General features: G+C 27.4%; 8 protein-coding genes across 24 annotated transcripts; 2 read left to right on the top strand and 6 right to left on the bottom strand.

The window, feature by feature from the left end:
• The first annotated feature begins 286 nt into the window (after nt 1–286).
• LOC118448095 (uncharacterized) lies at nt 287–7,903 on the top strand. 5 transcript variants are annotated; one of them, XM_085657365.1, is made up of 8 exons: nt 302–1,966; nt 5,855–6,156; nt 6,259–6,471; nt 6,554–6,735; nt 6,816–7,008; nt 7,093–7,264; nt 7,345–7,455; nt 7,761–7,899. In XM_085657365.1, exons 2-7 carry the CDS (start codon nt 5,944–5,946, stop codon nt 7,446–7,448), a joined length of 1,077 nt encoding a protein of 358 aa, XP_085513491.1. In that variant the 5' UTR covers nt 302–1,966; nt 5,855–5,943; the 3' UTR covers nt 7,449–7,455; nt 7,761–7,899. The 5 variants fall into 5 exon arrangements, with proteins under 5 accessions (XP_085513492.1, XP_085513491.1, XP_035736794.1 ...); XM_035880901.2 differs by having other exon boundaries at nt 304–1,966; nt 7,345–7,451; nt 7,761–7,903; XM_035880902.2 differs by having other exon boundaries at nt 304–1,966; nt 5,816–6,156; nt 7,345–7,451; nt 7,761–7,903.
• Nucleotides 2,562–5,125, bottom strand: LOC118448121 (uncharacterized). Its single transcript, XM_085657110.1, has 8 exons — nt 4,826–5,125; nt 4,486–4,605; nt 4,279–4,396; nt 3,946–4,207; nt 3,559–3,675; nt 2,948–3,038; nt 2,723–2,834; nt 2,562–2,614 (listed from the first exon to the last, which is right to left on the bottom strand). The coding sequence occupies exons 1-8, from the start codon at nt 4,967–4,969 to the stop codon at nt 2,562–2,564; spliced, it is 1,017 nt and encodes a 338-aa protein (XP_085513236.1). The 5' UTR covers nt 4,970–5,125.
• On the bottom strand, nt 5,316–9,518 carry LOC118448098 (uncharacterized). Of its 6 annotated transcripts, XM_085657368.1 has the most exons (7): nt 8,687–9,003; nt 8,381–8,592; nt 8,224–8,296; nt 8,070–8,156; nt 7,830–7,903; nt 6,950–7,070; nt 5,316–5,445 (listed from the first exon to the last, which is right to left on the bottom strand). In XM_085657368.1, the coding sequence occupies exons 1-6, from the start codon at nt 8,908–8,910 to the stop codon at nt 6,967–6,969; spliced, it is 774 nt and encodes a 257-aa protein (XP_085513494.1). In that variant the 5' UTR covers nt 8,911–9,003; the 3' UTR covers nt 5,316–5,445; nt 6,950–6,966. The 6 variants fall into 6 exon arrangements, with proteins under 6 accessions (XP_085513494.1, XP_085513493.1, XP_085513495.1 ...); XM_085657367.1 differs by lacking the exon at nt 5,316–5,445 and having other exon boundaries at nt 6,932–7,070; XM_085657369.1 differs by lacking the exons at nt 5,316–5,445; nt 6,950–7,070 and adding an exon at nt 9,367–9,518 and having other exon boundaries at nt 7,645–7,903; nt 8,687–8,860.
• A 456-nt stretch (nt 9,519–9,974) lies between these two features.
• LOC118448096 (uncharacterized) lies at nt 9,975–11,845 on the bottom strand. 3 transcript variants are annotated; one of them, XM_035880904.2, is made up of 6 exons: nt 11,705–11,845; nt 11,433–11,602; nt 11,187–11,362; nt 10,958–11,116; nt 10,537–10,888; nt 9,975–10,456 (listed from the first exon to the last, which is right to left on the bottom strand). In XM_035880904.2, the coding sequence occupies exons 2-6, from the start codon at nt 11,575–11,577 to the stop codon at nt 10,293–10,295; spliced, it is 996 nt and encodes a 331-aa protein (XP_035736797.1). In that variant the 5' UTR covers nt 11,578–11,602; nt 11,705–11,845; the 3' UTR covers nt 9,975–10,292. The 3 variants fall into 3 exon arrangements, with proteins under 3 accessions (XP_035736797.1, XP_035736799.1, XP_035736798.1); XM_035880906.2 differs by having other exon boundaries at nt 11,187–11,388; nt 11,454–11,602; XM_035880905.2 differs by having other exon boundaries at nt 11,433–11,615; nt 11,705–11,844.
• Nucleotides 11,846–12,199: 354 nt separating this feature from the next.
• On the bottom strand, nt 12,200–15,127 carry hdm (meiosis specific with OB domains hold'em). Its single transcript, XM_035880898.2, has 8 exons — nt 14,975–15,127; nt 14,753–14,884; nt 13,958–14,226; nt 13,662–13,884; nt 13,455–13,571; nt 13,211–13,373; nt 12,869–13,076; nt 12,200–12,389 (listed from the first exon to the last, which is right to left on the bottom strand). The coding sequence occupies exons 1-8, from the start codon at nt 15,093–15,095 to the stop codon at nt 12,204–12,206; spliced, it is 1,419 nt and encodes a 472-aa protein (XP_035736791.2). The 5' UTR covers nt 15,096–15,127; the 3' UTR covers nt 12,200–12,203.
• Nucleotides 15,128–15,339: 212 nt separating this feature from the next.
• On the bottom strand, nt 15,340–16,724 carry Gas41 (YEATS domain-containing protein 4 Gas41). The gene is made up of 4 exons (XM_035880892.2): nt 16,372–16,724; nt 15,972–16,253; nt 15,709–15,889; nt 15,340–15,601 (listed from the first exon to the last, which is right to left on the bottom strand). Exons 1-4 carry the CDS (start codon nt 16,417–16,419, stop codon nt 15,429–15,431), a joined length of 684 nt encoding a protein of 227 aa, XP_035736785.1. The 5' UTR covers nt 16,420–16,724; the 3' UTR covers nt 15,340–15,428.
• An 883-nt stretch (nt 16,725–17,607) lies between these two features.
• Nucleotides 17,608–18,959, top strand: ATPsynO (ATP synthase subunit O, mitochondrial). The gene is made up of 4 exons (XM_035880996.2): nt 17,608–17,752; nt 17,966–18,010; nt 18,146–18,256; nt 18,400–18,959. The coding sequence occupies exons 1-4, from the start codon at nt 17,732–17,734 to the stop codon at nt 18,844–18,846; spliced, it is 624 nt and encodes a 207-aa protein (XP_035736889.1). The 5' UTR covers nt 17,608–17,731; the 3' UTR covers nt 18,847–18,959.
• Nucleotides 18,960–19,115: 156 nt separating this feature from the next.
• Nucleotides 19,116–24,486, bottom strand: LOC118448143 (uncharacterized). Of its 6 annotated transcripts, none has more exons than XM_035880993.2 (11): nt 24,428–24,486; nt 23,546–23,629; nt 22,579–22,810; nt 22,340–22,495; nt 22,103–22,234; nt 21,853–22,013; nt 21,635–21,770; nt 21,126–21,426; nt 20,886–21,027; nt 19,941–20,794; nt 19,116–19,807 (listed from the first exon to the last, which is right to left on the bottom strand). In XM_035880993.2, the coding sequence occupies exons 3-11, from the start codon at nt 22,801–22,803 to the stop codon at nt 19,728–19,730; spliced, it is 2,187 nt and encodes a 728-aa protein (XP_035736886.2). In that variant the 5' UTR covers nt 22,804–22,810; nt 23,546–23,629; nt 24,428–24,486; the 3' UTR covers nt 19,116–19,727. The 6 variants fall into 6 exon arrangements, with proteins under 6 accessions (XP_035736886.2, XP_035736882.2, XP_085513490.1 ...); XM_035880989.2 differs by lacking the exon at nt 24,428–24,486 and adding an exon at nt 23,850–24,061; XM_085657364.1 differs by lacking the exon at nt 24,428–24,486 and adding an exon at nt 23,725–23,809.
• Between the last annotated feature and the right edge of the window lie 1,071 nt (nt 24,487–25,557).

The following is a 25,557-nucleotide window of genomic DNA, read 5'->3' as shown; positions in this document are numbered from 1 at the left end:
ATTAACTGTAGGTGTTAGCGTTTAAATATTAGTAAAATAATTTTATTTATTAATTATATCCTCCTGAGTTTACTGATTTATATTTCTCGAAAGACTAAATTGAATTTATTTTATATCAATTGTATCTAACGATCTTTGTAATATTGATAAACATCATTCGATTGTTTAAATGTTAGTAAAGTAATCTTATTTATTAGTTATTCCTTCTCGATTTCGCGATTTATGTTTGTCCAAAGACTAAATTAAACTTATTTTATATCGATCGTATCTTACGATCTTTGTAATGTTGTTAGGAATGTTCTATTGTTTAAATGTTAGTAAAATAATCTTATTTATTAATGATTCCTTTTACGAATTTAAATTTGTATCTATCACATATAATCAATTTTATTTCGACAATGCTGAAAAATCTACTTCTTGTATGTATAAATTTAAAAATCATCGTTTCCTTAATCCGCGTTTATCACGTACAAATCTATGTTCCAGTAAAAGTAATTTTGGATTGTAATATTGTTTAATACTTTATGGAACGTAATATTGTTTAATTATTATTTCATTGTACTCCGAGTGCATTATTCATTGTTTAAATAATTATTAAATGATCGTATCTATAAGATGATTATAGTAACGATACAAAAAAGTTGCATTTCGACGTTGGTTTCCTTTCGAACTCCAAGAAATAAATTCTGCCTTATGTTCTTTTTTGTTGATATTAAACGATCGACACACGCCGAAAGAAAAATATTCTAAATCCAATTCATCTTAAGAGATATGCGACACTTTACGGAATGTAAAATTGTTTAATTATTATTTCATCGTACTCCGAGTATATTTTGTATTGTTTAAACAATTATAAAATGACCATATTTATAAGATTATTGAATGTAGTGGTACGGAAAGATTCTATTTCGAGGTTTACTCCTCGGAGTACGAGAGGAAACTAATGTAGTAACTCGTATGTTCCTTTCAATGGTCATCCTTGTTGACGTTATACATTCGACGAAGAGTGAAAGAAGGTTAACGCATTATATGAACTATGTGATTTTTAATGGCATATACTATTGTTTAATTATTACCTTATCGTACTCTGAGTACATTGTACATTGTTTATATACACACACACACACACACACGCGCGCGTGTTTAGTGCACATATACATATACATGTAGGCAATTAATTTTCTACTCTATATACATCGATCTAATATTTTTCTACTTTCTAAGAACATGAAAAATTATGACGACTACATAGTACGTTAAATATAATATTTTAAATGTATGCACACGTAAGTCTATCTCTTTTTAAGTCCATACAACGAAACTTTTAATAGAGAGAGAAAGATAGCATTACGATATATGTATATAAAAATATAAAGATGCCCCACCAATTATGAAAATATTTTTTGTTTATGTATTTCTAGTCTCTGGCAAGCAGTGAAATTAAAGGTTATCGACGCGATAATATTAGATTACAAGGATATATATGTATGTGTATGTGTATATACCCTATCTATTCCGAGAATTTAGGAAGAACCTGCAAAGTAAGTGTAAACAATCAAAAGACAATCAATAGTTTGACATTTGCAAGATTTTCCTTATTCGTTCCTACCAATTGTATTACTCAGTTTTCGTTCGTGTACGCAATTTTCTGGACGTGTACAGATCTGCTTCTTCATTAATTCCCATACATTTAATTTATCATTTATATTATCATATATAATTCTCATATATTAGATTAGAATTTCTTGATCTCATTAGTAAATCAAAAAACAACGATTTATGTTATATTCTTGTTAAAACTATTTTATTTGCCATTTTGTTAGAATTATTAATACATTTTTGATAAATTTAGAAGAAGAGAAGTACGTTGCGATAAATATTGTAATGGTTGAAAATGTGAATTTAAAAGTTCTTCCACTTAATCTTCATCGAAAAGTTTAATGACTTCGTACAAATACAATTACAGGTAAATATTTTTCTTTATTCTAATCATTACTTTATACTCATTGTTCAAATTATATTTTTTAATCATTTTTATACATTCAACATATTCTTTTAATATGGAACATATAGTTAATCTCCCATTATGCCTTTGTAATAACAGATTCATCGATTCAACGATACAACTAATTGTAAGACGAATTTGATTAGATATTAAATATTTACAATCCTTCGTACAAACAGTAATATATATATATACATACACGCACACACATAATATTTTTAGCTCATTTATTTGTACAAAGTAAAGAATAAGGATTTAATTAAAATTAATATAGTAGATATACGTAATGAACATGTACTAAAAGCTTTGATTTATTTTTACAAATATCAAAGTACATATGTATTATTATCGAAATGAATAGAGCACCGTGAAATAAGATATTGACGTTTTTAAAACCTTAAATAAAAAGAAGATTAAAAAAATAATTATTAAACATAAGACGCTATATATGTATGTATATATATGTTATACGTTACCAATCCAAAACTATAATGCGAAAGTACGCATAGTTTCATAATAACTAATGGAGTAGTATTTATACTTTTTCTTATTATTATCAGTAATAATTTTTGTGCTTTTGTCGGAGCGAGATACCAGAATCCATTGTATCTACATATTAATAGAATTGATATAAAAATGTATTTTGCTTATGCATTTATTTAAATAATTCAATATTTTGAGAATATGTTACTAACGCTTTTTCCAATAATAAATTACTGTGATCTAAAACTTTTTGTCCAGGATAAACACAAAGATATCCATGACACACAAAGCTTCCTATTAAAGCTAAATATATTAATACTTCGTATTTTCCATAAAGTATTTTAATCTAATAAATATAAATACCCCATATAAATATACTCCATATTGTATATACATAGACAAATGAAAATAAATGTAAAAAAAAATGAAACAATAATCAGATAAAAAGTTATTACTTACTTGAACGAAAACGATACTCGTTAAAATCACGATGATTAAAAATTGAATAAAAAAGGATAATTCGTGATAGGAAATAACAGTTGCGATGAACCTTGATTGAGAAAAAATATAACATCAATTAAGAAATTGTGGTTTCGAAATATTTTTTTACAAAAAAGAATATATATATATAAAGTAATAAAAATATCTCTTTGATATTACCATTAAAAATATTTAAGTAAAGGTAATTAAATGATTAACATTTACTATATGATAATGTGCATGTTATATGAATGTTATTTGATGTTTACATATATATCTTCCATCCATGATGTAATCAAACAAAATGTACAAAGAGAAAAAAGTTAATTAACATAAAAAAAATTATTGTTCTGTTAATAATCTGTGATAATTATAAATTTTTATAAATTTGTAACGACGATAATATTGATAGTGTGTATGTGTGTGTAATTATGTAATATCAAACGGTATTAGAAATATCTTAATAAAATTATGAAATTTAAATCTAATCATTAATGATGCAACTAATGAGATAATTCGTTTTCATGTAGCAAGAAAAATTTACGGATGATTCGTTTTTCTCAATGAATCCAAGCCACATTGATACCAACTCTAAAATTTTTGTGTGATATTTTATACAATCAGCTACTCTATATTTAGCCTCGTAATAAGCATTATCTCTATTGGTGTTTTCTAAATTTTTATCGTAAACATGTTCCAATCTGTAACTAAAAAAACATTCATACAGCAATCAAGAAATAATAATTATTACAATAATGAAAAAGGTATTAATTGATTTATTTTTATTTTTGAAAACAAAAAAGAAAGGAATTAAAATTCAATATAACGCATTAGATGTTTATTTGTTGTAATTGTATGATTAGATTAGATATATTTTTTTGTTAATCTCCCGACATATATTGCCAATGAACTCCATTCTCAATGAAGTATGTAATTGTAAAAAAAAAACGCATACATAAAAACATGGATTTACGTACCAAAGTATTTTGAACATACTACAACAATGTTGAGCAAACATAAGAAATATACTTTCTGTAGTGATTAGTATGGTCACACCGAAAAACATAGTTATCCACGTGTGCAATAGAATAGGATAAAAATATATCTCTACGTCGAGAAAAAATTCTGCTTGATATGAAAATTTACGAGTTCTAGTATCATTAAGTGGTAAAACGACATCTAATATGCATGGCATCAACGAAATTAAATCTACAAAGCCTAATGAAAAGTAACTGAATACTGAAATAAATAATAAAATGTTATACATATAAAAAATATATAGAAATTTAACAGGTTTTAAATATTTTTACCTGTAAGAAACAAAGTATAGTTTCTACCTTCTTCAGCATAAATTTTGATTATTTCAATTTCTTCTTTCATTTTTGTTGCATTCCAAACATCTTTGATATTTTCCAATAATTTTCTAAACTACGATATCATCAAGGAAAATTTTATATTTCGTTTAATAGAATTTTATAGTTTTTATTTATTTATTTGTTATTTTTTTAACTTCTCACCTTATTTACATTGATAATACAATTACAGTATCTTGTTATGCAAATAACGTTGGATAATAATGTTATTAAAATTTCGAATATAAGATCCAAATCGTGTCCAGCTCTAATGAGTTTAAATATCTATAGTTTTTAAAGAATAATCATATATTGTGCAAGAGAGAAAGAGAGAACGAGAGAGAAAGAAATAAAGAGAGAAAGAAATAAAGAAATAAAGAGAGAGAGAGAGAGAGAGAGAGAGAGAGAGAGAGAGAGAGAGAGAGAGAGAGAGAGAGAGAGAAAGAGATGTTTATGAAATATCGAAATAAATAGAAATAAGAATATACATTCGAATGTTTCTTACCTGACCTAACAAAGCTAGACCAAAATATAAAAATATGATAATCATAAGACCAAATTTCATTCTGTAATCTTGATAAGGCCATTGGCCGACTATTAAAAAAAGTAAACGATTGATTTTGTAATAGTGATTAGTAAAAGAATCCATTTCTTTGTTTTCAATTTCAAATGGCTGAAGATTTTCTATTGGTGGTATTAAGGAAAAATTCTTGCTTATGTTCTTTTAAGAAGCACCAAAGAAAATGATAAAGTCACGAAAGATTCAAGTTTTTCTTTAGCTAGTATTTTTCTTTTCTTTTTTTTTGCGCGCGTATTGTATATAATTATTGAAGTGTGAGTGATACACGAAAGCATATAATTTTGTATTCACGTTTATCCTATAATTTCCGATAGAAAAGTTCGTGAAGTATCGACCCAATCGATAAGATTTCTTTTCGCAGAATTTTTCGAGCAATCCTAATAATAGAATTGCTTGAAAATACACCCTTCGGTGTAACGTCGTATGTACATACAAACCTCTTATTTATCAGTTATATACGTTTTCTTCTTTTACGTCAGTCTTTTCTTTTACTTTCTTTTCCTCATTTTATAAATTGATGCTTTTATCTGGTGATATCTGTCCATCTAGAGAAATATTCATCGAACTCTTTGTATTTTCATTTCTTTTTATTCTTTTTCCAAGTTGAGGGATGGAAAGTTCATGAATATTTTTATTTTATAAAAGTGTAACATGCAGAAAATTTATATAGTGATCACTAAAAACAAAGGATAAGTGTCCATTATATTTGTTAAAATAATTTTTCTATCAGAAACTATATTTTTATTACACAAATATATATTCGAATTTTATATAATTATTAATTAATAATTTGTTTTCATACAATCATGTATGAATGTATCATACAGTCATGTATGATACATTCATGTTTGTTTCATACAGTCATGTATGATACATTCATGTTTGTTTTATACAGTCATGTATGCCTATCAATAGGAATTCAAACTACACTTTGGTTATATATTTCATCGTTAGATGATGCTCTGCACGGTCGATCAGTTACCAGTGAAAAGTTATCATATAGCTATGGTAATATATAAACGTATGATTATTTCAATTTGAAAATGGAGGTTATACGAGAACGTTTAAGGGAAGCAATTAATACAGAGAGAAAGGAGCAACGTGCTATAGTGGTTAATAAGAATCGTCCTGCTCTTGGAGAATGTATAGAAAATACATCTTATTCTTCAATATTTGTTACACAAATGGCAAAGAAGCTTAAAAAGAAGACACTTAATGTTAACGATTATCGACGTTTGCAAAATGCTTTAATTCAGGTTATAATTAAATTTCAAGATTAATTTGCACATAATATAACAATAGAACTTTGCCAAGTATAATTTAATAATTTTAATAAATTAATTTCAAATATTTTACAGTCAGAATTAAATATTGAAACATTATTAAAAGTTGATAATATAATATTTGCATTGGCACGGGATATTTCTGGTAACAATCCAATTTCTCAATTGGGTGCTACGAATTGTTGTTGTAATATTGCTCTTAGTAATACAAAAGCCTGCACAGCAATAGCTAAACATGTATCTCCATATATAATAACAGAATGCGAAAGTTTAAACCGTCCTTTATTAGTAAGATAATATAAATATTTTTTTAAATATTTATATCTTTAAATTTTAACATGATAAAACTTATTAATATATTAAATCTTAGGAAGTCTGTCTTTGGACTATTGGAAATTTGTCCAGTGGAAGTAAAAAAGCGTTTGAAATTTTACAAGCACAAAAATGTTTACAATATATAATTGTATTAATGCGTGAATGCGATAATACCATTCTTTCTTCTGTGATATATGCAGCTTTGCATTATATATATGGTGGTTTTTCTTCCATTACGTATGTATTTTAGAAAACATGATAAAAATTAGTTATTAAGTTTATTATTTATCATTTTTATACATTCTCTAATATTTCAGGGAAATTGAGTTGGTAGAGTTTGCAGAAGCATGCAAAAACAGAAATTTGTTAGAACAAAATGCTAATACTTTTTGGTTATTGGCATTATTATCTTCAAATGTAGCATGCAGCAAGTCCTTATATTATGCATTACCATCTATCGTAGATTTTTTACATCAGTCTGCTTCGAATAATTTTTCCAATACTACTTTGGTATGTATTTTTATTCCTTTTTTGGTATGTATTTGGTATGTATTTAATATGTCCTCTTGGATCTAATGAAAATAATTATTTCAGATTGCAGCGTGTTTACGTATATTGGCGAATGTATTGTCTAATGCATCTGAAGAAATTGTTAATATATTTTTAAAAAATCCTAAATATTCTCACTTGGATGTACAAATTTTATTAAAAGGATTATTGTTTCATTGTCATAAATATATAAGAAAAGAAACCATGTGGTTGTTAGGTAGGTAATCCTTTGATATTGAATCATAGAATTTATACAATGAAGGAAATATCTTTGTGAATGAAAAAATATCTTTGTAGGAAATTTATGCAATCATGCATCTTCAAATATTAATCAAAAAATCCAAGATATCATCTCATTTTTGTCACCATTAGAAGAAATTATTGCATCCACAATGAGATAGTATGTAAGTATGTATCAGCAATAATATGTATATATTAGGTGGACCGGAAAGTAATGTCGTTTCTGCGCATGTCGATATTTGATTGTGATTAAAAATAAAAACTTGTTCAAAATTTATTCGTTTGAATTTAATTTAAGAAAGCGACATTACTTTCCGGTCCATAATATATTTTTATAAATGGAAAGTACGTGTAATTTGTTTTTATTGATAATATTTATTTATATCGTGTTTAAAATTGAGAGATTTTACAGTAACAAAAATCCATTAAAGAAGGCTAATACTTTGTTTTTACTGGAATAAATTGCTTTTCAGATTCTTGGTTCCATTGACTTGAAATATCCTCTATACATGGTACTTTTATAATGTTAAAATATATATTACCCATGAGATCAGCAAGTGAATTTTTTGTAGCTTTCAAACAGATGTAAAATAATTGATCACAACTACAATGTGATCTGAAACAGGTAAGATAAAAAATGATATAAAGACTTTTTCACATGTCAGTATTATAAATCTACACACATGTTCGTATATATATTATTTATTATTCCTTATATGCTAAGATATATAATAAAACTATTTTTTAAATACATATAAATCAAAATACTATATTATACTTACTTAGTATATAAAGAATTATTATTTAAATTGTAACGTGATGTTTGAGCTCTTACTTTTACAGGGCATAAATCATGATTGCGACAGCATCTGTGAACACAATATATTTGTAACATTTATTCTACTTGCATTTAGATATTTACAAAGTTATTCTAACCTATCAATATTTGCTTCTTGACCCAAATCGTGATAATTTTCAGCTATATCTCCAGTTCCACACCATTTTGTTCCTTGAAAAGAATGGTAAAGACCAAATATTTACTGACATTTACTTTAAAAAAAAAAGTGAAAAATATAAAAGAGTAATAATTAACCTGGTATAATTCCTGATAATAATGTTAATGAGCTTATTCGAGAATAACTTTTTTTGTTTCGCGTATCTTCAGAAATAGATAATTCTTGAGACTGTAAGCTATCCAAAGTTTCACATTGTTGCATAAGTTTTATCATCTGCTGAAAAGACACTTTCTGTGGATTTACAGTCAGTGATAGATTTCGAAGTACTTCGTTAGCTTCTTCTGGTTCACTATATAAAGCGAATATATAAATTTAATTTATTAATTTATCTATGCTTTATTGCTTATCTATGTCTAAATTAACAATATAATAGTAATACTTACTATATTTCGATAAGATTACAATCGTGTAATACGTTATTAACTGTGAGATCAACGATAGCAACAGTTTGCTCGTAATAATAAACCGCTCTCACGTATGTTAAACAATTAAGTTCCGACGTAATTCCTCGCAATCCTTTGAAGGTATTTTTAAAAAAAATAGGCTTTTGTAAACTGCTGATAAATAATGTTAGGAAAAAGAATATTATCATATTCGTCGAATTCATTTTAATTTTATAAAAAATAGTCGTCCATAGATCAAATTCATATATCCGAATAAGATCTATAATTTTATTTCTTCCACAATTTATACCTGAAACCTTACACTTTCCTCTTAAACAATGATAATAACAAATATACTAATAATTATTTTCGAAATCCCACTTGAGACCCACCCAAGATTTCGTTAATAAATAATATACGTGACCATTTAGAAAATATAACAGAGAACACATCATTATGCATGTAAGTTTTTTTTGCGACTAATCTTTTTTACAACTAATGTTTTTTACAGACATAAAAAAAACACCTATCATATAGTATCAATTATAAATGATAACATTTTACCAGACATACTATTCTACCGCAAGAAGTCGTTAAATACAAAATAATTCGAAAAACATTGTGTATTTTTTTAAATAATAACTTAAATGACTTTTCTTGTTTCTTAAATAATGACTTACCTTAAAAAAGTTTTTAAATATATAATTTTCATGATGTTCAATTTTGAAGAATTCATTGAAATATAACAATTGATTTATATAAATCGTTTAAAATTATGTGATAATAAATACACTTTTCTTTCTTTTTAATTTTGCAGATTTTACATTCTTTCACTACGTAACAACAGACACTGTACATATGTAATTCAGTCTTAGTTTTGCACTTTCATTTATTGTTAGTCCAGAGATGGTCTACCGATTGATTTAAATGAAATAACTGAATATAACTGTGCGGGAATCTTATTTCCTTATGTTAGTGGCCCCTCCTCTGTTGCGACTTTATCGTCGTGTGACGGGGGATTCACTGAACATTCACTTCGACTAGGACGAAGAAAGTGGGGCGCAGTTGAGAAGTAAAAAAGAAGTAAGAAAAAACAGAGATACTTGCATTACTTTGCGGATAATAAACTTTAGCTTTCTTTACAAATTTTGTAAGTCGAGTTTCACCGATGTTGTTGGAAATCGCGATACTTCAAAAAATGACTGAAAGTTTGCTGTATATCTATTCGTAAAAAGAAAGAGAAAGAAAGAATATATTATTAAAAAAAAATATTTATACATAGTGCATATATATATATGTTACGTATTTAATTGAAAATAGTTACAAAACATGATAGAGATAAACATAGAGGAAAGAAATGTTTCTTCTGTGTTACGTTCTTCTTCGTTAAAAAGAGAAACTTTCACGTAACATTAGCACGATAGCCTAGTTATCGGAGAACAAGTTTATAATCAGTCTTCAATCATGGATCATATGGATCACAGGTCTTATTTCATATAGTATCGAGTCAACATAACAGAGATCCGGAAGATTTTGAATAATCGACTAAAAAAATGGAGAAGAGAAAACTATCGTTTTTTTCAAACGTAAAACTGAAATTAGTCGCTTAAGAATGATTTGGTTTTAATGATTGCAATCCTTGAGGAGAAGCTGTTGATTTATTATTGGCAGGATTTGTCGAATATTGACCTTCGGCTCGTACCGTGCTTAAAGTGATACTGATGGGAGTAGCATTGGATAATTGCAATCTTACAGGACATTGTCGGTAGCCTAGAATGTAACGATTACGAGAAATTTGTAGAATGAATACTAAGAGGAAAAAGAGAACGTGGGTATTGAATTAGCGTTACCCGCATGATGAGGACCAGAACAGTGACAACAGATAGGACTATTTCGTGGCCTTGGACAAAATTCAACGCTATGAGGTTCTCCACAGCGAACGCATCTTGGAAGATGTCGACAATTAGCAGCTACATGCCAAAAACCTTGGCATCGATAGCACTGAAGTACACCATCGCCTTGATGAGGATTCGATGTTTCAGCAGGATGTCCTGGAGGGAAATTACCAGGAGGTATTGGTAGCATAGTTGTATTTCCAGTTCCAGGACGCCACCATCGTTCGGGAATAGCACTGAATCGTGCAGCACCGAAGAAATCTAATCCTTGTCTTAATAGAAGTTCGTAATGTTCCATATCCAAAAGCTAACACATAATCGTTGTTTATTCTTCGCACACGAGATCGACTTTTATTATTTAATCGTCTTGGATTACCTCAACGCGAACATATTGACGCGATCTCTCGATAATTCCAGTCGCTATTCCTTGCTTCGCCAAGGCAGAGCTTAAATCTTGAAGAGGTATTGCCCAAGGTACATCACGAAGTAACACGGCTTGTCGATATCGAGTATCTCTTGGAGCAAATCGAGCTACCTAATATAAACGCATTACTTTTATATATTTAGAAATATAAAAGATCTCTATTAATATGATTTCGACATACTTGTACGGGTCCTTCAAAAAGCCGTGTAAAATCGCAACGTTGTAAAAAATTATCCACGTCAGTTTCACGATCGAACGTTACAATAAAGCCGCAAGAAGTTTCAGAAATTTGCCATGTACCTGAAGACTCGTAAGCGCTGATAGCTTCTTCTAATCGGGACCGAAGAGTTTCTCCATCTTTGATAATTACGAATATAATGAAGCTAGAAAAAATATTCAAAGTCAAACGTTCTCTCGTTCAATCTACCTTGATCTTGGTGATCCTGACCACGAGGAATACCGTTGCAGGAAAGATAAAGAGAACATGTAAGCTGTTCGTCTGAATTAGGTAAAGAACAGGGTTGTTTCTCTGCAACTTCTTGTTCTTCTTTTTTATCTACGTCCTCTTCCATCCTGTACAGGATCTCCTTCGGTCACCTAAAAAAAGAGGCTACATATTTAATATACTAGGACTTTTCTATAACTATTATTTTATTATTCGACATTTGTTCAAAGATAGTAATAGAGTTTATCCTTTACCTTAAATACGTCTTCTAATCCTTTTTTTAATGAAGAAAACATGGGCCTGGAGAAGGCATGACCCAATGATCGCGTCATTCATTGCCCTCTCCTACGATCATAACAATATCGATTTTCTCGTGTCTCTTTTTTTAAAGTCGATTACTCATTGATTGGCAATGTTCGTTAATCGTTTCATCGTTAACTACTCTACGTTTGGTTTTGGTGAATTATAATTGGTAATATTCGTATTGCATCTCCATAAATAAATAATATTCGATTGATTATTTATAATAACAGAAATGACAAAAAAAGGTATATATTCGTAAAGTAAGATATAAAATTAAGATAGATTAAAAGTTGTATGTTTCTCATATTTGTACGTATTAGAAAGAAAAAAAATAAATAAAAAAAAAGAACATTCTTTATTAAAACTGCCTTTTATTTTTTTTTCTTTTTTGTTTTTTCTTCTTCTTTTTTACTTGTCTTATATCCTTGTATTATCTTTTTATATATATTTTTAAATGTTATGAGTTTCATCCAGTTGATTCTGTTCCATGTTTTCTTCGGTGATTGGTCGAATAGATAAAATATTATATAAAGCACGAGGGAAGAGGGACGTCGGTCCTAACACGTGTAAACGTATGTCACATTTTTCCAAGATATATTTCCATTTTAAATCTGCCCGCTGAGCTACTGTCATAGCCTGTATATCATATAAATAGAAATATCTATTAATCATATTACCAATTTCATTCGAAATTTTTATTTCAAAAAATACATTGAGATATAAAATAATCAGAGATAAAAAAAATATGCCGTGTCCAGTCATATCTAATGAATGAAAAAGACTTCTTGACCTCGTATGTATATATATACGCGTATACATATGCTGTGTAACGATACGTATCAGTAATATACAGGAAACCGGTTAACCATTTCTATTTTGGTATTCTTTATACTCTGTATTCTATACACGTTTTAACTAAATGTGAATACAAATACGTTACGATTGAAATAATAAGAAGGTAACAAAAAGAATCAATTGCGTCAAAATATTTATATCAGTAATAAATATAAATGTTCACTCTAATTAGAAAAGGATTTTAATTTATTGTTATTGTTGTTCGATTCCTTTTTTTTTCTGTAAAATTCTAATTCAAAATTTTGTGATAAAGTTTTTACCTGAAATTCAGCAGCTGTGCAATTAAAAGCACATTCCGCGCCTTCTCCACTTAATCTACAACCAATTAGATATCCAGAATCGTCTTTTAAATTTACTTTCACATTAATGGTCGTTGCGTTAAATGGTGCACGAGTACCGTTGCCACATGGACAATCCAAATTCATACAAGAATCACGATTTTCGATCACCGGTTTTTTACATAAAGCACTGTAAATTCAATGATGATTACTTTGATCATCATATATATATATAAATATATATATGTATACATATATATATATGTATACTGTATGTATATATGTATACTTATTAGAAAATTATATTTATAGAAATAAGAATACCATCTCGTTGATATTAAACTAGGATTAGTATCGTCTACATTCATGTCGGTTACAATAGCTTTCAAGATAGTTGCAAATTGTAATCTTCCGTCTTTGACGATTGTCCCTTGATTTAATCGTTCTGAAATTTCTTCTATAGTCATCACCGTGACGATCGTATCGGCTATTTTATTACGGTTGTAAAATTATAATCTCACTAATCTTATTTTATACAAAAGAGTATAAAGAAAAAATTTATTCTCACGATTAGGTACTGCAAAAGAATCTGTAGAAAGAACATCTCGACAGTAATGATCTACCGCTTTTCTTACGAGTTCTGTTTCTGGTATATTGGGATTCTCTATGATCAGTGTTCTCCTTACTAAATGAATAAATTATATTATATCGTTGATGTATTAGATGATATAATATGAGAAATATAGAAAATATAATAGAAAAAGTAATATAGGACCTATACTTATGACCATTTTCTTTTTGAATTTATCAAAAATGATACGAGCGTCTGCTAGAAAAAGAACCGTATATTTTGGTTGCCATGAAGCTGCTCTTTCTACCCATTCGTTTTCCCAAAGTATAAAAACAATTGACGAGTCGCTTGACCCATCCGTTGCTTCGAAATTGCGACATTTTAACTTTCTACCATCTCGTGTAACTATATTACGCTCTCCGCTTACCTAAACTCAATATTAATGATAATGATTGAAAGATCGTGTTTCTAAATTTGAAAAAAAAAATAAGATAACGTACAAACGTAATCACGACCAAAATGTCGACGTATTGATCGCATAAGTTTTCTATTTGATGCAATAGAAATTTTAAAGTTTGCAAACTTTTTACGCTTCTAGTCGGTATTGTCAATAATTTCTCATAGATATGTTGTATAGGTGCATCGTGTTTCTGTATAAGTGCGATACCTTCGTTCACTATTAATTTATATGGAATTGATACAAGAGGTACAAACATTTCGTCTCTATCTTCTGCTTGTCGAGCTATAATTTTCGCATTTATCACTTCAACTGTAATGATATTTTAATCTGTATAATTAATATAATATGCAATAATAATAATAAAATAACTTATGACATAATATAGTATACATTTTTTTAAAAAACCACTCGCATGCACCTACTTGGCAAACTGTGTTTATCTACACGGCCTTGTTATAAGAATAGTTGAATATCTAATAGCAATGTTTAAGTTTCCTTGAATATTGATATGAATATCTTAATCTATTCATAATATTAAAAAATAAATTTATATAATAAATTAATTAAATTATTAAATAAAGAACTATATAAAATGACTTCTATAAAATAATTTTTTAACTTAAACTTAATAAAATAATTTATTATTATTATTCATAAGAACAGTATTTTTTAAAAATTACATATCCATTTACTTGGTGCTTATCTATACTGCCTTATTGTTTGAATAATAAAATATCTAATCGCAATGTCCTTGAACGTTAGTAACAATATCTTACTACTTCTCATTAATTATTATAACTATATTTTATATCAAATGATAATGAATTGTACAAACCTATGGTACCTATACGAAAAGTGGCAACTAATTTTTTAACAAATTCCACTGTACCCCATACAGTTACATTAATAAAATCTTCTTCGGAATCTCGTAATGTAAATGTCCAAACTGCACGTTCGCCATTATTAACTGCAACAAATTTGTTCAAAAATTGTTAAACGGTCATATTTAATAAATACATTAGAATGTTCGTAAAAAAAAAACAATGCCAATTCGTACATCTTGTTCGAGAAGCATCAAATGTTCTCACATTCAAACTATTAATAATAATTCCAATAACTAAAGAATTTACGGCGCCTGGTTTTAATGATCGTAATACTTGCTTACAAATTCCTGACATGATTAAATTAATTCATAATAATTATATCGGTCGTGTTGTGTCTCGAATTTTCGAATATCATTGTCGTGTGAAGAGTAGATATTTATGGCGGTCTTTTTAAAATTGACCAATCAGAAAGCTCGTGCGTCATATCGAATGTAATAATCGAAAAGTCGATATGAAGCAATAGTATTATTTTTATATTTAATTAGAAAAAGAAAAAAACAAACAAAAAATTAATGCTTTATGTACAAACGTTTTTTATTTTTATTTATTTGTTTACATATGTTTCACTCTTAACTATAACTTAACTTTATTCTTAACCAATAATTATAATAGTAATATGTAAAAATATCAAGTTACTGACAAAGTTCCACCTGCCTTGGAAATCTTAGCTATTTCTTCTTTAAATTTAGATATGGTTTCCTTAGCCAATGTCAATTTTTCTTTCAGTTCTATTACTTGTAATCTTATTTTTGTACGAGCTTCTATGAGTGCTTTTATTGTTGACTCCTTTTTAACTTCAACTATTTGGTAAGAGTATTATAAAAATATCACAGAAATTAAATACATACGAAGAATATTTAATTTACCAATTAAATTTCTATATTGTAATATTTAATCTTATACGTACAATCTGTATTGTGTCGCCAAGTTCCAACTGTAATAGGTCTAGTAGTATTTAATAAATGCTGCATTAATGCTGTAGGATCTTGAAAAACTATTTCTTCATAAAATTCTGATACTAAACTTTTCTTTCCAAGCTGTATCTCAGGAGTAGATTGAAATAATTTCAATATGTGATATATAGTGACCTAAAATAACAACATTTAATAAGAAAAAATTTTATTAAAAATCTTTCATATTTTATACAATAACATATATGTATATACATACAGGTCGTTCATTTGGATCATGAAAATATATTTTAATAACAATTTCAAATTCTCCCCAACCTGTTTCTGTCAATTCGTAAGGGGGTTTTGTCACAATACGATTAGGATTATTGTAACTTTCATGTAACTTAAAATGTACTTTCTTAACATATGTTGACATATCCTCATTATGATATGGTTTTACGTACACAGTCCACTGATGTGTATGACCATCTTCTTCTCTTTTTTTCCCAAAGTAACGAGCAATATTTCCATAAACTATAGGTTTAACTATTGTAACACCCTAGGTATATAATAATTATTAAAATTTTATTGAATATTGTAACAAAAATATCCTAATATCTTTTAAAATTTAACATCTATTAAGACTATTCTAATAATTGAAATATAACCTAAAATACCTTGACTCTACCACCAGAATCCGGCCCAAATTCATTAGTACTTGCCATTATAAAGATAAATATATAATATTTTATATAAGAACAACTAACTGTTTCTAAATCTAATATATTATTAATTAATTATTTTTTATACATCTTGAATTTGTTGAAACTGTCATTTTCCTTTATATTATAAATCGTTTTAAAATAAACTTGTATCAAAATAAAAAAATTACATAAAATTAATATAATTGATTTCTCTCTAAAATTACACTCTTAAATTTTGAAGACACTTATAAGTTCATGAAAAAATAAATAAATAATAATTAAAAGGCTAATTAATTATTTAAAACCATAAGAACAACTATTAAGAGAGCCATCTATCGAAAACCGGGGTTGACTAATACGTTGTTATCTACGTTGATATATTAGATTCACGAGTACGACTGCTTATTATTAATTTGCATTTCCTAAAAGTTCGACGAATTTTAATTTTTCAATTATACGCACGCAAGTATTGAATTATACAAAATGTGATTATTGCATCATTAAAAGTAAGAATACATATTAGTAATAACAGCATATCAATCGATTTCAAGTATATATATATATATATATCTATCTTGATCATAAATCTCATATTTGTAAGAATTAAATAGGAAGTTTTAATATAAAACAATAAGATTTACAATGATAAATAAATGTTTTGTTTTACAATATTTAAATTTGTATAAATGATACTCCCTTATATTTATATAGATCATAAGTTAGTAAACTTTTATAAATATAATTCTTATAAATATATCGTCTAGAAAATGTCCGAATTGAATGTTTCTATTGTTTGTAGGTTTAATGCTGTTTTATTTCATTATAACTCTTTTCGTAAATACAAACGGAACGATTTAGGATTTATAAAAATTCTTTTATGTCTCAAATAATGTTTTAAAGTATTCATATAATGTCATTATTGCAAACTCGCATGACTTTCGAGACATATTTCGAAATATTGATATCGATTATAAATAAATATATAATTAATGTTTATTTCTTGCATATTATTCCGTAATATTTGTTATGAATAAAAATTTGGTGAAAAATCGTGATCATTTAGATTGATATTTTATTATTATAAAGCGAATTACGATTGAATACAATGTAAACGAATACTATAAACTGTATCTGATTGGTCGAATGTTCGAATTTCTTTCATGGAAATATCCAGAATGGCGAATTCTAGAAGAGAGTTCTGTTATGATATGTAGGGTGTGATATGTACTGTGAAATTGACTTGTATTATACGTTCTATATATTACATAATATATGGATATAATCCGTAAAAGAGAGACGAATTAGTTTTGTCTCGAATAAAACGTCTGTAAAAATGATCGCCAGTAGAGTAATTGTAAGTAATTATTATTTTAATCTTATTATATAATCTTTTATAAATAATTGAGAATATTCGAAAAATCTTTCAAACGTCTTTCAAATCGAAATCATTCAAATATTTTAATAATTTTATTACAAATGTACTGTTTAAATATATGTAAATGTAAATTTAAAAAGAATAATATTATTTCATATTTATATTTAGAAATTATATTTAGAATTATTTCAGGTTCGATCATTTTCATCCTCTTCTACCGTACAACAATTGGTGAAGGTATATTTTTCTTTAACCAATATTGTAAAATTATATAATTACATTTTTTTGTACATACAATCATTTTTATTCTCATTTAAGTTTCGTGTTTGTCATATTTATCAACCATTCATGAAAATTATTATTTCACCATAGCCACCAATACAATTATTCGGTTTAGAAGGAAGATATGCTACTGCGCTTTTCTCTGCTGGAAGCAAACAAAAATCACTTGACAAGATCGAACAAGATTTAGATAAATTACAGGTATTTAAATACAAATATTTAGTTAAAATTATTAATAAATGAATAAGTGTTTAAGTGAAATGCATTCTCATATATGTCACTATTTGTTTTATAAAATTTATTTATTTTATTTGTAATAGACATTGTCATATCTTTCTTAACAGGGTTTGATGAAGACAGATGTTAAATTAGGAGAATTTATAAATGATCCTACAATAAAGCGTAAATTTAAGGCCGATGCACTTCAGGCTATTGGAAGCAAGATAGCTCTTAATCCAGCTACTTTGAATTTGTTAATTTTGTTAGCAGAGAATGGTAGACTTGCAAAATTTAATCAAATTTTTAATTCATATAAAATAATTATGGCTGCGAATAGAGGAGAAGTAGTTTGTGAAGTAACTACTGCAAAAGCATTAGATGCTGAAATTAAAGGTAAATTAGAATCGGCTCTAAAATCTTTTCTCAAAAAAGGTGAGACTATTAAACTTACTTCCAAAGTCGATCCATCGATCATCGGTGGAATGATCGTATCTATCGGTGATAAATATGTAGATATGAGTGTTGCTAGTAAGATTAAGAAATATTCAGACATTATTCAGACTGCAGTTTAAACGTTTTTTACTTATTATTCGCAACAAAGTAAGAAACCGTAAATCCAATTTAGGAGAATACCAATGTAATGTAAATAATTGAAAAATAAATACATATAAATCAAAAATTAAAACGTTTTAAAAATAATTCATTTTAGAAATTAATAATCATATTATGTCTGGTTTATTACATTTTATATAACACTTGTATTTTTATCATTTGTAACAGTATCTTGTTTACATGCTTACAGATATTTTGCTTTTTTTTACATGTTATCATAATGATATTTAAATTCATTAATATAATTATTGCCAATATTGTTTTTTAGAAAATAATCACAAGCAATAGTTTAAAATAATTAATAATCAGTGTTATACACAATGATATTTTTCTTAAAATGAAAAATTGTATTATAATCGTATAGATGATAATTTGATAAAAACTCAAAAGAGTAGAGTATTATAGCTAAGTACGTGAATAGTAAAATACAACGTAAAAATTACTGAAATATAATACATACATACAAAATGTTATGTGCTTAATCTTTAATAATAAAATACTATAAAATAATTCTATATAAAGTGAGGAGATTTAAAGAATTGATTAAGATTTGAAATTTAGGACTAGATCATAAGTTTAAAACTTAAACATTAAATTAAATAAGTATATATAATACATTATTACAAAAAAAAAAAAAAAGAAAAGAAACAAAAGAAACAATTTGTCTGTAATTATACCGTGTTTGTCATGTTTACAAAATAAGTGACTTTCTTATCCTTGATCTATTATAAATGCAAAGTTGTACACAAGGAGGTCGCATTATTTAAAAATTAATTTTGCAAAATAATTAAAAAATAAATCCTTTCATGAATTTTTTTTATCCATATTAATCAATATTATTTTACAATTTGGGATGTGTTTTAATCACAACCCAGTCTTCATCTTCAAGAATGGCCGATGCTATCACTTCTTCTGATAATACTGAAATAATAATAAGAATTCAAGATAAATAAATGTAAGCTGTTCTTTTTTTTTTAATATTATAAAATAATAATAAAAATTTTGTAGCCCATATAATAAACGATTGAATTAATAAGAAATCAATGACATTTACCTGTGAATTGAGCTTCAAGATCAGAGTGGTTTGTTCCTTCTGAATGATGTGGAGTATCTTGTAAATCTTCCAGAGTAATTAATTCTCGATCCTTTAATTTACTTTGTAATAGTTCTTTCCTACATTCTTCAAGATCCTCCAACTTTTTTAACTCTGTTTGATAGCTGGCTTCATCATCCCCTGATTCAGTCAGTGTTTGATCACTGTCTTGATTATCTTCACTCTTTTCATAAATGTTTAATTCTGTAGAAAAATTATAAGATTCTGATAGGCATATAACACGTGAATCAGTATCAATGAGATTATTAAAATTAGTAGTGTCAATTCCTTTATCAGTAGTATCAGTGTCCTTTTTATATTTATATAAATCAAGATCAAGAATATCTGCTAATAATTTCTCTTTATTCTCAACGTCTCGTTGAATTGATTCCAGATTTCGTTTGGATGTTAACATAAATTCATCATCAATGCTTGTTGACAAATATGAAGAATATGTTATCTTGCTTTGTACTTCATTTTTAGTAGAACAAGATGCTTTATAAATCTCGTTACAAGGGAATACTTGAGGTTTATCTCTATTTTGTGATTTGCTACGTAATTTTTTATTTTTTTTTTCTGGCGTGAAAACAACATCTTCAAATTCTTGTTGACTAATTTTATCGAATATTTGTCTTCTTAAATTTTGTTTTTCATCTTCTTTTTTTTTAGCTGCTTCCTCATCTTTTGCTGTTTTATTAATATCCACTAGTAACCTTGTATCCAAGTCTATTGGAATGACACGTGGTATTTCCATAGCTTCTTCCGCATCTGCTATAAGATTTGTTTCTGTACCAGTGTTAATATTTGATGTAATACTGAAATATAATTCATCTCTCAGCTAAACTATTGATTATTGTTTATATAGAAAGGAAATAATTTATAAAAACAATGAAGCGGAAAATTTACCTCACAGATTGAATTATATTAGTTGGATTAATTTTATGGAATGGAATAGCTGGCATAATAGTAGTTTCTCTAAGTTTATTAGTAAGTTCCATTATACCGGCAGTAACTGACTTACTTAATTCGGGAAAAGGTGATGTGGAATCTATTGCATCGGGAAATATTATGAAAAATTTTTACAGTAAACAAAATTATAAATTCAATATAGCAATCTTATAATTATAATTAATAATAACACTTTACCTTTAAATGTACTAGTATCGGGAAAGTATGCAATACGTATAATGTTTCTGTCTCCTTCCAAAATAAATATTTCATCTTTAGTACAAGCGACGTCAGTAATTCGACGTACGTCCGTTACAACAGATGTTATAGCAATGGTACGTGGATTTACGACATATATTATATCATCGCTATATGTTAATAATAAATCTTCACAAAATGGCAACATTATGCCAAATGTTGGCTCTCCACGGTTTCTCTTTGCACTTTCTGGAGCAGGATTTAATAATTTTACCTCTGTGTGGACAGACCTAATTGCATCCTTTCAAACAAACTTTAAATTACTATAAAAATTAATAACAATGAGAAAAAAGCTCAATGATAATTTGTAATTATAAAAATATATGATCGTGAATAATGTTTTCTATCATGTTCTTTATAATTCATTGGACACATTCACACATTAACATTTATTATGAATTCAATTAAATATAATTTTCCTTATAATTAAATATTAAAATAAAGCGTACCTTAAATATAAGAGTTTTAGATACTGTTCCGCTTTGATCTGCTTCCCATAGTCTTAAACCGGGCCTACTAGCATAAATTACAAGATCTTGCGGACGATTTTGGCGGATACCAAATACTGCACCCAACTTACCTAAACTGTATTAAACGATTTTTTTGTTAGTTCTTTAGTTTTATGTACTGTGTTTATTTATTATTTAAAATAATATTGGAAACTAACTTTTTACGTTCCTTTTGACCAACTTGTATTACTTTTCCTCCTTCATTTCTATTTACTAATATCGTACGTAATATTGTAGAAACTAATAATAATCCCTGCTGATAGTTCAGCTGTACGATAGAATATTTTTCATTTAACAATTCAATGGATTTAGAAAGATGCTGTAAATGTTTTAAATAGATATTATTTAATACATCGAGAGACATTATATTATAAAATATTTACTAATAATTTAATTATGATTATATACCATATAAAAATCAATTTCCGTTAGTACCACTAAACCATTTTGATCTCCACTAAATAATTTCATCCCATTCTTGGACCATTCAACTGTTGTCACTACACCTTTGTGTAAACCACTTATATTGTACTTCTCAATCTTACAATACAATACATATATTAATATTGTAACTTGTTGCAGAAATATTTTATATCATATTATATGAAACAAAAAAAGACAAACAGTAAAACTTTTCTATAATACCTGCTTCATCTGTTTTGGTTTTATACAATCAGGTAATGTGTCAGGAAAATTTTTAGGTATTTGAAAAACTGTAACAACTCCATGTTCATTACCAGCTGCAACCATATAATCAACGGTTGATATAACTCGTAAACAGGTAATTTTTGAATTTATACTCTAAAATCATAACATTACTTTAATCATTAGTATTTATAATAACTATATTTCTTTTTAAAGATATTGTAATTTAGTTACTATACCTCGCATCGCAGTTTCTGCAGATCTTGTATTTCTCTGTTGTACCAATAAATTATACCAACATTAGTTCCTACAGCTATGAATTCAGGCACTGCATCGATGCAAGTAAAATTAACATCATAAGTGAATAAACCATTTTGGATTTTAGTAGGAATTTTTTGTAAAAGCGCAGCAAGTGGGGCCCATTCTCTTAAAGGCCCAACATCTTCACACATAGGGGTTGTCATAGCGCCACTGAATTTATATAGAAATCAGTTGAATGGATTATATAAAATATATATTAAAAACTGAATTTATTATAATAGATTAGGATCATTTACTTTGCTTACGTAAAATAGACACACGAGATAATGTTTACAATAAATACATATACGATTATCAACCTTGTAAACGATTTAGCATCTTCTACCTATTTCAGTGTAAGATAATAATAAACATTTGTTAAATGTCACATTGTTTTCACGTATAATAAATTATACTCATTGTATTTAATTGACAAATCTGTCTAATACGCCACGATGCTTGCAACGTTGGTCATACAACATATCACCTCTTTTATCATGTGGCCATAACGAGTCTGCGCAACTTAACCATAACCAAAGTGAACATATATATATATACACATTTGTAACAGGACGATCTATGCTATTTAACTCTTCAGAATCTGTATTACCATCAGTTGTACAATAATATTTCGGCGTACTATTACCATATATAGATGTTTTATGTTATATATTTTAATTAACAAAATATTTTTATTCGCGCGATAGAATGCGCTATACGAAATATAAGATTAACATTAATTTAAAACAAAACACTTCAATCTCATTTGAGCTTTGATAATTACAAATATGTATAATAGAGTGTATCGTTTATATTTCAAAGATTTTTTTCATTAATATCCGATTAAATTATAATTATAATTGATGATTAAAATGAAAGAACATGGAAAATAATTTTTTACCATACCTCGAGAGTCACAATGTGTAACGTTGCAAGTAGATTATTAATGTAACTCGTTCCGGTTTGCTATCTTATCACACCCAACTGACTCTGAAAAAAAAAGAAAAAAAAGAAAATAAAAAACAATATTTTTATATTTCCACGGTCAAGTATTTAATGAACTTTTTAAATTATTTAAACTTAACGAAAAGATCGTACGAAACGAGATACATAAGGAAAAATGTTATTGATAATAATTTGCGAAATCACCGGCCGTATATCATTCTCGGCATATATTGTTCTTTGTTTCAAAGGAAAAATTCAAAATTACCGAGAATTCCGACAGATATTCCAAAGATATCGATTATCGATCTCGAATCGATTCTTTTATTTGCTCTTGTTATTGTTAAAGAGAAACGATCGTATGAAATATTATAACATAGGGTCGAGAAACAGGTACATAGAAAGATTAGAAATAAGGACAAGACGTTACTTCCAGAAAGACACACAATCTTATTTAACGGGTAGCTTATTATTGATTAACGTTGAAATTTACGAAGTGAACACAATTGTATGAAACGAAAAAAAAGAAAAGAAAGAAGGAGAAAAAGAAACAACATCATTAGAAAGTAACAGTTTATTTCGATGTTCTGTATACGTATCGAAACTATCGGAAGGTCATGATTATATATATACATGTATATACATATATATATATATATATATACACATATATACATATATACATAATATATATATAAGAACAAAACAGATAGAATTTCTGTTGTTAAATGAGGTCGCATGTGCTCTGATTAAGTACTCAAAATGGCATAATCTTGACATGGTCGTTTATCATACGTTCCGTTCGAATTATCTTAGTTAGCTTTAGATTTAAAGACACTTTCTCACCAGCACTGGTCCAATCTCCTTTTTTTCTCTTGTTTTCTCTCTCTCTCTCTCTCTTTCTCTCTCTCTCTCTCGTAAATGAAGGTGGCTTCCTACATTAAGCAGTGTACACAGCTGTACGACAAATCCATCTCTGTTTCTACCCCACCCCATCCCTCCTGACAGGACACCACCTCGCTCTCTATCCCTATGGCAAACAACAAGAGCCACAAATACGAAGGAGGGAATATGGTTTCATCAAAAATTAATTATCGATTCTTTCTCTCCTTCGTCCCGTTCATGTCGTGTTTTTTAATATTTAAATTTTTATTTTTTATGTTTTTTTTTTTTAATATTATTACGTATTTCTTTTTTCTTACAATATTTGTCATTGATCGAAATTATTTAGGAATGAAAAAAAAAGGAAAAAAGAAAAGTTTCTTGGTCTTTTTTGACCGATTTGAAAATACTTGCATATACTTATATTTTCCTTTTGCTTTCTTAAGTATACGTAATTAGTTTATCTTTCGTGTTTTTTTTCTTTTGGTGATGTGTAATTATAGAATAGTCTAAGTTTAACGAATTGTGCCTAATGTTACAAGTAATTTGTCTTGTGCGAACGTGATACTAACAATGTTTATTTTAATCTTACAATTTCGCAGACTAAAAATTGATAAATATATGATCAAATAATGAATATTTTTATCATATGAAACAAATTTAATGACCCGAAGTTATTAATTTTTGATCTTTCTTTATTTTTGTAATGAGATATCTATGGACATACTATTGATACTCTCATAAATATATATTATATATTTCTAGGAGATGATTAACAATGACGTACATACATTGGTTGTAACAAAAATATAGGTTACAACATACAATGGTCATAAATACTTTTACTGTTGAGATAAAATTTCCTTTATAAATATAATAGGCATTAACGTTGCAATAAACAAAAAGGACACCGTAACTAACAGGTTATTTATTTAGATATCTAACGTACTATGGCATATCGTACTATGGTATATCTTCAATGAAAGTCGATTTATTTCTATAGTAATTTCAATGGTTTACTATCTTCATTTTTTCATGAATGAACTTATAACTGTCCTTTTCTATCTTCACTACCTACTTTATCTTATTCTTAT

This window comes from Vespa mandarinia, chromosome 5 (genome assembly GCF_050613455.1).
Source record: "Vespa mandarinia isolate Hongniang chromosome 5, ASM5061345v1, whole genome shotgun sequence".
NCBI lineage: Eukaryota > Metazoa > Arthropoda > Insecta > Hymenoptera > Vespidae > Vespa > Vespa mandarinia.
This window is presented reverse-complemented; position numbering and strand designations above follow the sequence as displayed.